General features: G+C 36.9%; 1 protein-coding gene across 1 annotated transcript in view; it reads left to right on the top strand.

Moving 5' to 3' along the window:
• Positions 1-279: 279 nt before the first annotated feature.
• The window catches only part of LOC136677288 (inositol polyphosphate 5-phosphatase K-like), a 30539-nt gene continuing 16482 nt past the window's right edge, over positions 280-14336 (top strand). Inside the window, exons 1-4 of the mRNA XM_066654783.1 lie at positions 280-605; positions 10858-11366; positions 12904-13011; positions 14139-14247. Coding sequence (XP_066510880.1) covers positions 10864-11366; positions 12904-13011; positions 14139-14247 — 720 coding nt within the window. The 5' untranslated portion in view covers positions 280-605; positions 10858-10863. The remainder of the gene's footprint in view (positions 606-10857; positions 11367-12903; positions 13012-14138; positions 14248-14336) is intronic.

The following is a 14336-nucleotide window of genomic DNA, read 5'->3' as shown; positions in this document are numbered from 1 at the left end:
CGAGACTGAGATAATAACAACATTATTGGGTTTGTAGCAAAATTAGGCCTGTTATAAACATATAAAACTGAATAACTCTTCAGTAAATAAAGAGAAACAGAGGTAGGACCGCATGCAGCGTCCTATTTGATTACAGCGAGGTGACCATGTGACCAGCGTTGAGAAGGACACTGACGAAAGCCGGAGCTCGGTTGAGTGTGTATGGGTGTGTGTGTGTGTCTGTTGACATCCGCGGAGGAGCTGGTGCGGTGCTGAGGGACGGTCTTGACTCCTGTTTAACACCGCGCCGTTCAGGAAGCGCACCGCTGTCCGGTTTCACACCTTTGAGGGTCGCCGCCGTTTAAAGCTCACGTCGCTCGGATGTTGTCATTTGTAAAAGGGCACGCGGACTAACGTCGCCAAACGTCGCCTAATGTAACAAACCGAGAAGAAGAAACAGTTCGCTGAGGAAATGGGTTTTGTTCGTTTGTAGGACCTTCGCTGCTTCTTTGTCAAATTTCCTTCAGCAGGCTTCTGAACAGCAGTGTTTCTGGACTATTCCGGTGGCTTTTCCAGCTGCAAAGACCCCATCCGATTCTGTCATTCCGTACCGACCGCGGAAATCGGTAAGAAACGTTTCCAATTACAGACACTCAGTTCTCAGTGTTTGCTAAAAGATTACAACAGTAGACCAAGCTAAAGGTAAACACAGGCTACTGTTAGTGCTCAACAAACACCTGACAATGTGCAGTAGATCTGCCTCGACACCTGTAATAAGAGGGTTTTAATAGCAGGGTTCAAGACAGACAGATTTTCCAAGGGCTATTCACCTACAATAACAGCAATGCGTGTGAATCCTGTTGTATTTCCTGGACCAAAACATTGTACAATCATGTTGTGCCATATTGGCTTGAATCTTGTTTATTTATTGCATATGGGCACGCAACTGGATAATCACACTCTACAGAGCTGCTACAAGCATTGATCCAAGGGTGGTGCAGCTGGTGAGTGTGTGGAGGCATGGCCCCATATTAACCCAGAGACTTGAACAAGGCAGTCAAGTATTTTCATAAGAGATTTCGCTCTCCCTCGGGTGCTGCCAGGGGTAAACAAAACGTAGACGTTCAGTTCTGTGGGTTTCCATTTACAATCCAGTGATCAGGAATAAAAACAAGCCTCTACTCAGAAATCAGTGTGACCTACTCATACTTAAAGAGGGAAAGGAAAAGTCTTTCAAGGTCATCTTCCGAGCATACGTATGTGTGGTGTGTGTGTGAGAGAGAAACAGAGAGAGAGAGTGTCTGAGTATCTGTGTGTAATATGCATGTTATCAGAGCAGTTTTCACATAGTATGCCATGGCAGGCTGAAGGTAAGGTAAACTGCCTAGTGGTTTGTTGATTTGATTAAAACTAAAGTTATTACTATTGGAACATAAAAATAATGCAATTTTTTCCAATCATTTAGCCACAGACTGTTTCCTCCTCAAGATAAGCACTATTCATGACTTGAACCCTGATTATAGTCAAACAACTACTTAAGACAAACGATCTGTGTCGTTAATTTTAATTCATCCACGTAAATATATTGGATTCATATTCCAAAGAAGCCAATCTTTTAAAAACTGTTTAGTTTTAAGATTTAAACTGTTATTTTAAGATTTTTAAAGAGCAACTTCACCTTTAATTCAACATAAAAAAATAAGCGCAAATGGGTGGGTGTCATCGAGGTGGTTAAACTCTGTTATATTTGCCAATAAAATATTGGCATGCAGAATGTGTCATGTGGTCGACATCTACACCTGCTCTACATCATCTGTTATCTATGCCTATAACAGAGTTGAACCAGAGGGGCGCTACAGAGGTGGAAATGATGACAGTAAAATATTTTATTGACATTTTGGATACAAATTGTATATAGTATAGGGCTGGTATATACTATTTTTAGAATGCAATAATATTCAGCTGTTAATTTAAAAAACCTCAAATTGTCGCCCACTCAGAACCGCAAGGCCATGTCAGAATGATTGATAGTGCCATCACCATGGCAACGTAAACACCGTAACCTCCGTAGTGGATTGAGAGCACCAATGATATTATACTGAGAATTTCATTTTCATCTGTTCCCTTGAGAAAGTCTTCAGAGAGCTTTAGAGGCTGAATATGCTGAAAAACAATTTCTTTAACGAGGTGAGTGACGCAAACTTTCATTGGTACAGATTGGATGTCACTTAATCTGAAATGAGTCCCACCCAACTGAAATTCAACGGAAGATCTGAGAACTCTGAGAACAAATTTCTCTCAAATAGGTGATAAATGGCTGTTATTCTCGCTGCACCAGTTCAGAGCACATTCATCATAAAACATACAGATAATGTCTAAATAAAAATATGAAAAGGAGCGGAGATTTAGATTTTTTTGAAGAAATGGGAAACCATTACCACCGCGACCCTGAAATGGAAAAGCGGAAAAGAAGATGTATGTATGTATGAAACCATTACTTTACAGCCACTTACCCCAGATGTAGTTGATCAGGCAAGACGTATCTCTCTTTAGTTTAAAACTGGAGCCCGAAAGCTAAAGTTGCTAGCATACTCAAGAAATGAGTATGCATCCAAATATTTTCTGTGAAATCCCCAAATTGTTTTGTGAACGCACTATTTTTTAGTTCACATTAAGCCATAGTGTGCCATTAAGCACAACCATAATTAAAGTTGTCAATTAGGAACTGTAGCTAAACATGTCTTTGCTGATTGGTTACATGTGGAGTAAATGGAAAATTGAGTAATATTGACCCCAACCGCTCCTCCCCATCTATTATTTTAAGGTATTTTTAAGACTCCCTTCATTAGTGTGGATGTTTTAATTAGAGAGTTCGGGTGTCACCATTGGACACATGTATACAGAAAATACTCATTCAGATACTGGAGGAAAAAACAGAAAGAACCCAACTTCTCTTCTGTAACATTCCTGAAACAATACACTCAAATTTTGTGCCAACATGTTGTAAGGTATTTATTTGTTCCTTATTCTGAGCATGATAGACTTTTTTTAGAAGCTTATGTTCATTGATATGTTGTTCAAGAAAGTTTATCATCAGCTGATATGAAAAATATACATATTAATGCTGTTATAATTAGTAAGTGATTCAAGACACCTCTTGAATATAAACCATGGGAGGGTAATCTTAGCCTCAAAGGGCTGGTGTGGCCGCTGGATTTTTGTCCGTTCAGGCCAGAGCACACCAGATTTCACTCCTTTAATTAGCTGGTCTCAGTAAAACAACTAATCATGTGACCTCCTGTTTGGTTGGAACCAAAACTAGCAGCCACCCTGGACCTTTGCGGATAAGATTGTCTACCCCTGTTATAAACCAACATGTATATCCATACTGATTTGTGATATATCATGATATCTCTCTAATTTAATGGCTTTATAAATCCAGCGACTCTATTGAAGCAAATAAGCACTGCATAGTGGCTTCACTGCTCTGTGGGAAAGGTCAACAGGATTAATTGTGATGCTCTAAATATTTTGAACCGTTTTCGTTTGAATGTCAGTTAGGTTTTTTATGTTTACTATCAGTCCTGCAAAATCTTAAGATGCAAACTGGCTACCTTTCATAGAAGAAGCTGAAATCAGTAGTGGATATTGAAAGTGGACAATTTTGGATGGATTATGGAAATTATTGTTGGTCATTGGGAAAATCTTTTATTGATAAAAATTAAAAAATATCAACCTGTTGTAAAGGTTAGTCAGATTTACTGTAGGAGTGCTTGAGTGTTTATCTCCAAATGTACTGTAGTCTCAGCAACTAACCATTTCATATTAACCTCATATTACCTGTACATTGCGTGCCTTAAGAACAAATTGCATGTTGCTGAGCTGCTGAGCTGAGTAGAGATGACAACAAAACTGAAGGGCAACTTTGCATCATGGCCTAGTCTGTGTGTATTTTGGTCCCTTACTGTGGCCTGGTTATTTGTTCCCTTTAGTCTTCTGCTCTCAGTGCTGTCGAGTAAGATGTGCGGTTAATAGATGCACCCAGCTGTGTGTCTGACATTGGACATCATGATCGAGGCGACATTACGTTGCAGACATCTAGAGCAGAGGCCCTGACAGATAGACACAGTACATCAAATACCATTAGCCAGCCATAGAATTGAGAAAAGCATAGGAAAACCAGGATAGGAAGGTTTTAGACCTGATATATGTTTTGTATTGAGGAAGGAAAACCTATGTGGTAAACCTACGGTTACTGTCTTGGTTGTGCTTTACATTGAGGTTTAAAATGTGGTTTGTGGCTTTGTGGAGCAGAGTGGGATTGGTGTTCTGTATTTAAAGATTTGCTTTATGTAATTATATTTATAAATATTAAGTTTATCTTCTTTTGAGCAAACAAAATTTGCCATTGCCATGATGACATAGGCATGCTTATGCTTGATGTGATTAAAGCATCATTTGACATACCTAAGGATTCCATATAATTTTGCTCTTTACTTTAATAAGTATATAATAAGTCAGTTTCCAACTGCTATTTATGGTTGCCCATATAATGCAGTGCCCCCACAGTGTGAGGGTGAACACTAGCCCTTGTTTTTCTCTGAGACATGTGAAGCCAACCACTGCATTTTTACACTACTACTAACACAGCATCATTGAAGAACTCAATATGCTTGCAGTGGGAATGGTAACTGCTGATTCAGTTACATCAGCTATCACTCCTGTGTGAGTCCTGGGGATTGTGGAATACTGGCCCCTAGCCATTGCAGTAGGTCAAACTGGCAATCTCCTAAAGGCAGTGTCAATGAGATGGTTGCCTGGATAAGAACAATTACTTTATATACTGCATATACAAATGCATTTTACATAATTTTTATATAAAACTAAATTAGAATTAAAATATTCTTCTGTTGTTTTGTCATTTTATGTAACTAGTTTTGAAAACCATTTTGTTAATTTATTAATATAAATAAATAAAAATGTATTAATACTCAATGTTCACAAATAGGAGAACAGTAAAGTTAATGCTTTTGAGAGTCACTGGGCAGGTTCTAGAAGGGCTAGGAAAAAACAAGAAACATCATAGAACAGGTATGTTCTTGGCAAAACAGTTAAACCACAAAGAATAACCATGGCAGTGAATGTTTCTGGTTAGAGGAGCTGTTTTGTATTAGTAACAGTGAGTAGTAGTGATGGAATGATGATGATCAGATTAGACTCTGCAACCCAGGGTGCAGCTACTACATATACAGGAAAAGTGCATTGCTTGATTCAGTCCTTTTTTAAAGACAGAAATAAGAGATAACGGATACATCCTCAGCTGTTTGTAACTGCAGCTACAGCTCATGATTGAAATAGTTAATGCACATTTGTTCACATTTCCCCCATTCTTCTTGGAGATAGTTCAACTAGGATTGGGGGATTAATCCCAGCAAAAAAAATGTTGACTAGGAGTTTAAGAAATCACTAATGTAATCAGTCTCTCTGGATGTATATGATGGCTCTTCACTTCTTGTTAAGTAGAGTGATGATAGCCACTGCAGGTGTCTGTCACAAATGGCAAGTTTAAAAGATGTGTTGTAACTTTACACGTCTCAAAAGGGAGCATGTACTAATGTTCACCCACCTGCCTTGTTGACGTTTGTCCTACGGTGTCTCAGTGACAGATCTTACTACAACCCTATAGAACTGTAGCCCAGTCAACAGGGAAACAATAAAAGTTATATCTGAGTAGTTGCTAAGGATGTGTTGATAGAGGATGTTTTGCCATATCATTGGTGGCTTTCTTTAGCATTCTGAGAGATAAAATGGTGTATGTGTTTGTAAATAGAAGAACTGAAAACTTTGGACAGATTTCTTCACAGCTACAGTGTTGTTCTCATAAGTAATATTGCAGTCAGAATGAATCACCCCCTAATTACAAGCTTCCTTCAGTTTGCAATAAATCACTCCTACAAGAACCATTTAAAAAGTTCACGACAACTAATGTAACAACAGGTTTCTCCAAATTCAAGTTTCACAGTTTAAAAGTTTGTAAAACGTGCTAACAAATTGCAATGGGAGCTAAATGATTTTAATTGACTTAATGTCTATGAATTGGATACATATCCAGATTGAATTGGATTTTTTGTAGAATCACTTTTCTTTAAAATAATCAGATGAAATATCTGTATTATTGCAGTCAGATTTATATAGTGATCTCTATGCTAATCCAGGTATCAGGGGTCATTGACAATTGAGAGGCTTCCAGTGAGTGTATGATGTATTTACATGTCAGGTATAGTGAAAAACACAGTTGTATAGGAATAAAATATAAAACTTGTTCTCAAGTGTCACACTGAGGTGCAAGGGACAAAGTAAAATGTAACTGCAGGGAAAAACACCCTACACAGGAGACACATACTAAACTTAAGACAAAATATGCCAATGAAATATCAACATTAAGTATAAACAATATATAAACCTATACTAGACCTAAATAAATCTAGTTCTATAAAGAACTAAATTAACCAGGACACAAAGAACCTAAAACCTGAGATAAACAATATACATATACCTACACTAGACAGAGACAGAATTAAACTGACCAAGGCATTATAATCTAGACAAAAACAGCACATATACAATTACAAAACAAGTAAACTAATACCTAACATAAATAAACCAGGAACTAAGCATTAAAATACAAACTCAGAGACAAAAAGGCAAGAGGATGCTATAAGAAAATGTCAGGAACACAGATATTCAGTAAACAACCAACATAAAGAAAGATAGGAGTATAAATAAACCTGAAACAAAGGACCAAGGTAGAGCAAACTAGGAGCAACAGAGACGTAAACGAAAACCAAAAAAAAAGAGACTACCTCAACAGTAGACATGAAACAAAGACAAGGAACCAGCCCTATAAGTCCTATGAAAAACACAAAACACCTGTGAAAGTCACATGACACATTAGGAAGAGGGCATGGCTGCATGAACACAAGGACAAAATAATCACATGACACTGGGGGGGCATGGTTAATGAAGCATAAGGAGACAAGCACGTGTGAAAATGTAAACAAAACCAGGAATCACACAAAAAAAAAACAAAGATCAAAATAAATCCAAAAACAAAAAAAGGGGGGTGGAAACCTGGCAGTGAGGCATTATAGAATACTGTATAACACACAAAAAATATATAAATATTAAATGTAGCTCAGAATGTTTTTATTTTTGTGTGTGTACTGAGTGAAATTCTTATTCTGTTGCTCTTTAATGTTGATTTTTTTTATTGTGTAGTACCTACACTGTGCTTGCACTTATAATACAGTCACTGTTTTGTGTTGTTACACCATGTACCGGACACCTTAAGCTGCTTGTTTTGTTTAGAGTGCAGCTTGAGGTATGTTTGGCTGCCACACATTTCCACTGAAATATTGCAAGCTAAATATAGTCATATGTAGATGACAGGCTAGGAGTTGGTATTGTTGAGGGTCATTTGCTTCCACCCTTATCTGTGTGGACAGCTGCTCCTGGCTTGTCTGGCATTGCAGAACAAAATGTGAAGTGGAGATTTTCAGTGATGTAGAACAAATATGAAGATTGGCAAGAGGAAATAGACTAAGACAGAGTGCCACAAAATAGATGTTTGTCTAGGTTTATCAAAGAATTAGATAATAACAAGTTGTTTTCTTTTGATGGAATTTGATACGAATACTGTCTCATATTCGTTCACAATTTCCGAAAGTAATAAATATATATGTATACTTAAAAGTTAATGATGAATAAACCAATAGAAATGCTCCAAAATGTATTGGAATAAAATCTTTTGACATTGACTTCCACTGAAACTTAAGAAGTTATTCCCTTCTCCTGTAATGTTGCTATTTTGGGAGATACAGCGATGATATGTAATACAATTATGTAAATATAAAAGGGCAGAATGTCTATCAGGGCATGTAATGGAAAATATAATGATTGTATTTTTATTTTTATAAATAAGTTTATTTGCACATCATGAACCAAAATAATAGCACTCATGGTGTAAACAGGGTGAACATAAAATAATATATGTCGTGTGCTTGTAGTCTCTTACACGTTAAAATCAAACATGACTGGATAACAAGATTTCTGTAGCTTGTATATGGTCTGTGTATCAATAATTCAAACAGATTCTGTCATAAGTGCAGAGAAATGCATTGGAGGCTAACATGCTAAATGTTTTGCATTGAATTCTATGATGAAAATGCTAATATGCCTAACAGAGATTTTGACTTTTTTTTACTCATTAGGACACAACAGAATCACTCTACTCTTCTGACATGACAAGATGATGGGCAGAGAGAGGAGTTCTATATGAGATAAATATTTCCATCTTTCGCATCTGTTTACATTTGTGCTGAAGAAGAAGAACACTCTGTCCCCAAAATGGCAAATGCAGCCAAAAAAAAAAAAAAAGAAAAGAAATCATGTGACTGAAATGCAAGGATAAAAAGAAATGAAGCACACAGCAGAAACTAAAATGCAGAGAAGCAAGTCAGACGTATAATAGAAAGAAAATATTTTTTATTTGATTTGAAGGCTTTATCCTAAAGGACCTGGTTGGTTCGCTTCCTCTTCCTCTTGATTTGTCATTTTCCCTCCACAACTGGAGCACTGGCTTGTTAAGCATTGTACAGAACTGATAAGACTGTTATCCCCATCCTGGTACACTTGATAAGCCAAATTTAGATGTAGAAGAGAGATGGGAGATGTGCTCCCTATGTCTGGAAAATCACACAAATGGCTTTTGATTTTAATTTAATCTTGGCCAGGTGTGCTGCTTCCCCAAAGCAGTTTGAAATTTCAACAAGGTCACTGTTACTCCTGCACTGAGTGGTGGAAATTACAAGGATGTTCTTATGGTCTAACAAAAATACTTCCAATTATAGTAGCTAGTATGTCTGTATCTTAGGAAAATATTATTTTCCTCGACCCACCCCTAGGTCTTCAGTACAGGTGTAAGAAGACATACAAGTGTTTAAATTATACCTGTTTATTAAACAGTATAGCTGTTTATTTCTATACGAACTTTCAGTACAAACTGTTCATTAGCAGCATGTGTCCAATTTTGGTGTGCATTTTCAGGTATATACATTTAAATAATATATCAAAATTAGCAGCTGCAAGAAAGCAAAGAGCAAAGAGAAAAAAATACAAACAAAGACACACTTTAATACCTAATAATACATTTTATATTTTAAATAAATATCCAATTAGGGATCAGGAGAAACATTTACTCCAATAGCAAGAGATTCTTGAGTGGAAATTTGTTTTACTTTTTTTTACTTAACAAAATAATATATTGAGAAGAGGGAGCAGATGAAGGAACAAAAACATAGTATGCATCAAATTATTGCTTTAGCTTTTAAACATTCAAATTCACCAAGTACTAATTCAGACACCTTACTAAGAAATATAAATGTCAAAATCTTTCTACACGTGTATAGGGCCTAGTCACTTTTACAAGAGAGCCTTGTAAATAATCCATGTTAAAACCTCCATATTTAACAAATTATACATAAGTTTACAATTCCAACTGAGAATGGAACAATTGAAATGCTCAAAAAAAGATGAAATCCTAAAACATTATCTTTCACTTACATTTAAAATGTTTTCTTTCTTGTAAAAACTTATTATTTTAGAGATCCAAGGTATGTTTGTATGACTTTACATACTTTTCCTTAGAAGCTTTAATTAGTCGTGATAAACATTTGTTAGTTCCAAAGTGACACGTATGTATCTATGCATTTGCATCACATTTGCTTGTTCAAACTTTGTCTGAGGACAGTGTGTGTCCTCAAAAGACTGGTGTCTAAATGTAGGGTAGAGAACCATAGCTGATACACTGAGAGCTGTGGGAGAGGACTGAAGAGTCTCTCCAGTGTTCTGTCATTCTCAAAGATTTCTTAAAGGCTTCCATCCACTGGGGACACGGTGAGTCAATTAGACATAAAAAAAATGAGCATGTACCTCCAAGAGATTTTGACGCGCATTGTCTTCACGGGAACAGTCGTGTGTTTGACTCACAGTAAACCCAGCTGTGTTGATTTCTAATGTGTGTAGAACATTTTTGCTGTTTCATCAATAAGAAATATGTGTGATAATTATTAATTCCAGTAACTGAAAATGCCAGCGGATTTAATTTTATGTGGTCAAATATTAAGCAGACTGCAATAGTTTCCTGACTGATATGATCCATATTCATATCAGTCCATATCAGTCCTTTCTGACTGATAAATAACTTGGGTAAATTACAAAAATAGTTATATATATTTATGTCTTGGAGAAGAGTTTGAAAGCAATTCAAGCAGTTGAAATAGTTCAAGAAGGGTAACATTGTAGGGCTCTGGGAAGAGCGATGGTCTTATTGACATATTGCACGCCATAATGTTCAGGGTCAATGGTCATGGTGGAGACGTCCAACAAATCTGTGTGAAGTACCCTTGGTCAGTACCAAGATGAATGGTTTGTTTTACACACCACACCTATCAATCCCTACTACCACTCCACTCCTACTGCATAATCTGCAGGAACTGTGCCAGATTATTCAAGCTCCATGGGATGGATTATTACAGGACACCATTAGGAACCTCTACAAATCCATGCCGAGATGTTTGGCATGTTGTGTTAAAAAACATGGTGACCCGACCCCATAATGAGAGACACTAGTTCTGTATGTGTATATATCAGTCTAAACATTTAAACATTTTTTTTAACAAATTATTATTGAATATTATTGCAATCCAATGCTGCCTTCTGGGTGCAACTATTTTTTTTAATTATGAGTGTATATATATGACAGTTAATCTTCAGCTAAAATTTCAGGCTAAACTGGACCAATGTATTAATTTACTACAGATAGGAATGGAGTCACAAAGCCAGACGAAGCTTGATGTTCCTTCATCGTCAGTGGAACCTGGAGCTCTCAAAGAGGACTCTGCTGCTGTTCCTGCTTCAGACTCAGACTCCACACCCAGTACGCCTCCATCAGCTCCATCCAGGCCAAGGAGGCCACAGAGGGCCCCTCGCATAGAAGGATCTATTGACGTGTCAGAGCCCAAATCCCCAGAGTGTCCCAAATTGACCTGTGGGAAATCTGGCTCCCCTGCTCCCTGCAAACCCATCCGACCATCAGCTCCAGCACGCCAGTTCCATGCTGACACACCCCATGGCCAAGCCAATTTGCATGAGCACAAACTGACTGGGCACAGCTCTGGGGCCAGAAGCCACATCTCCATGAGAGCAGCCTCACTTCCTCAAGCTCCATCCTACAAACCACCTCCAGCAGATCCCAGCCCTCACCCTCACAGGGCACTCTCAGTGGCTGGAACAGCTGATACTGAGTCTCAGGTTGTGGAGGATTTCAGGTAATTTCTGATATCTTCTCAGTCCTGATTTATTCTTTAGGCTTGAATGAAATTGGATTTGTTAAAACAAGTACACGGCAAATTCACCAGTGTTAAACTGTTAGTGTTGATTTAACACTGGAGAATTTGCTTTGTAGGGATGTAGCAATTCACAATTATTCATTCATTTATTCATTCATCTTCTTTTCCGCTTGTCCATTTCAGGGTTATGAATTCACAATTAGTTTTTTTTAATATACAAATATTTAATGATGTAAACACCCACTCTTTACTATGTCAAAGTTTTAATTCTCAGTTTAATAGAGCTTTAAAAATAAATATTTGAAACAAAAGCTGTGCTTTATAGTGTCTTGATCTAATGCTTTAATCACAAGGAATACATAGTAATCATTGTAAACAGCACAATAAGATATAATATGATACAGTACAAAACACGAAACAAATCTTTGTTACATTTTTAAAAACAAATTTGCTTCTTAAGCTGAGATATATCATAGCATTTTATCAAAGCATTTCGGTCCATTTTTCAGTGTAAAACACAGCAACACAAGCATAAATACATAAAGCAACAATGATTCAGTTTATTTTGGGTAACCAAATCCTTCATCCTTATTAAGAAATGCATTACAATATAATGTCTTTTTTTATTGTGACTGCTAAACGTTCCCTTAGCCAGATAATAGAGTTTACTGTGGGAATTTAATTTGGGAAAGAATATCTGGGCCATCATGGCATATTGACACACAAGAACTAGGAGCCATTGAACCCATTATATCCCACTTTATTAAATTCCAAAGGAAGATTTTTCCAGTAACAGATGCCCTTGCAGAAGTCAAGGCATGTGATAATAAGTTGGATAGGCTTCTGGATATTAAAGGAGTTAGCCACAGAGCCATGGAGGATACCACTAGGTGCCCCACATTCCAGTATGCTCCTGTTAACATAGCATGATCTTTAAAGTTTATGAGATATAGGATTTTCAGATTTACTGACGTTGGATTTCTAATTTGATTAAAGGATCATATGACATTTTTTATCATCAGTTGCTAGTTACCTTATACACAGCTAAGGTTTTCATGTTTTAACATCCATCAAGGCACAACATTCCAATCTGTAGAACAAGCTGTCTTCTGTAAACCAAGACATGTCCCAGAAGAGCTATTAACCCTGCTGCTAATGGGAGATATTTATGGATGTTCCTCTGTCTCCTCTCGGCTCTTTTCTTCTCTTGTCTTACTCCCTTCCTTTCTTTCCTGCTCTCTAGAAGAGTCTCTGAGGAGGCAAGGGCTTCTCTGTTGATTAATGATTATTGTATCCAGTAAAATAATGGAATAAAAGTACTGGCTATCAAAAAGGGAAAATTGATCATCTCCACTGGATTAACTGAAGGAATCCAGTGATGGAATTTCATGTGCATTTGTGAACACACACACACACACAAACACACTGCTGTCATCTAGAAGTTAAACCATGTATTGTGTCTGATTACGCAGAACTGCTTATTGCTGGTTTTAGTTGTGTCTTTCTTTGCTTGCAGAGTGCACATAATCACATGGAACGTGGGCTCAGCTGTGCCTCCTGATGACATCACTTCCTTGCTGGGGCTGAATGTAGGCGATGGAAACACAGACATGTACATTATAGGGTAAGACTGACCTCTCCCTGCTGCTCACAGATAGGTTTAAAAAGTGTATGGAAAGCACCATGAATTTAAACAAAATGAACAGTTTCGTTAATCGTACAGCCGTCACATCAAAAACTAATGTATTGACTTTGCTTGATTCACGTGTCCATCATTTGCATTTTACATAATTTGTCATTAAAATGAATTCATAAAAAAGCCTAACATTGCTTTTTTTTTTTACATTACAATTATTGATGTTTCTTTGACAAGGTAGGGGTATTAGTATGTGTACAGCAGGACCAGATGTTTAGATTCCTTTTTTTTATATAGTGCAATTGTTACTCAGAAATTCTCTAACTACTGGGAATTGTCTGTATTTTAATGGCACTACTCTGAGCGTCACGGGGGCGCAGAAGGTAGTGTCACAGTCACACAGCTCCAGGGACCCAGAAGTTGTGGGTTGAGTCCCTCTTCGGGTCATTACAGTCATAAACTGACTTTTTGATCAAGACGTTTTGCATATTTTGTTTTATTCTGATAAAAAAAAATCAGTAATAATATCTTACCAAATCTGAGTATTGCTCAAACTGAGCTTGTACACTTGCCCTGAAAAAACAGTACATCCAACAATAACAGAAGCTACTTGCACATTTTATAGACTATTGTTTACATTTTTCCATATTTAGGAGTTTATTAAGGATGCTTAGGTTTTTTTTAATTATTGTACTGATAAAATAAGGTCTGAAAGAATATTTTTTATATTTCAATATTGTAATGAAAAAGTGCAATTTTTAAATTGCAGGAACTGTAATTTTAAATCATAGCCTACATTATCCTGACCTAAGATATAATTGACCTATTAACCTAAGGTATAAACTGAGACATTTAACTCAATATTGAATGAGACTGATCAAAGAAACGCAAAAACCCCAACCCCTAAAAAATTGCAATGTTCATTCACTTATTTATTGTTTTTGAAGTATTTTTACTGTGTATTTGTTTCATGCTGTCCATAACCTTGACCTTTGCACATGACGCATGCTATGTTCTGTATGTGCCATGGTCGTACAATGTATTAAGGTACCTACATGTTTAGTACACTGCGTTTGAATGTTTCAGTAACTCTCTCTCATTTCTCTACCCTGCAGACTACAGGAAGTGAACTCTATGATCAATAAGCGACTCAAAGATGTCCTTTTCACTGACCAGTGGAGCGAGGTCTTCATGGACACACTCAGTCGCTTTGGATACGTGTTGGTCAGTTTATGTTTTTCTCTTTTAGGTTGTTTCTTAAATGTAATAGTAATGATATGGCCCCTTCTTACTTGCTCTATATTTATGTACCT

This window comes from Hoplias malabaricus, chromosome X2 (genome assembly GCF_029633855.1).
Source record: "Hoplias malabaricus isolate fHopMal1 chromosome X2, fHopMal1.hap1, whole genome shotgun sequence".
In the NCBI taxonomy this organism is placed as follows: Eukaryota; Metazoa; Chordata; class Actinopteri; order Characiformes; family Erythrinidae; genus Hoplias; species Hoplias malabaricus.
This window is presented reverse-complemented; position numbering and strand designations above follow the sequence as displayed.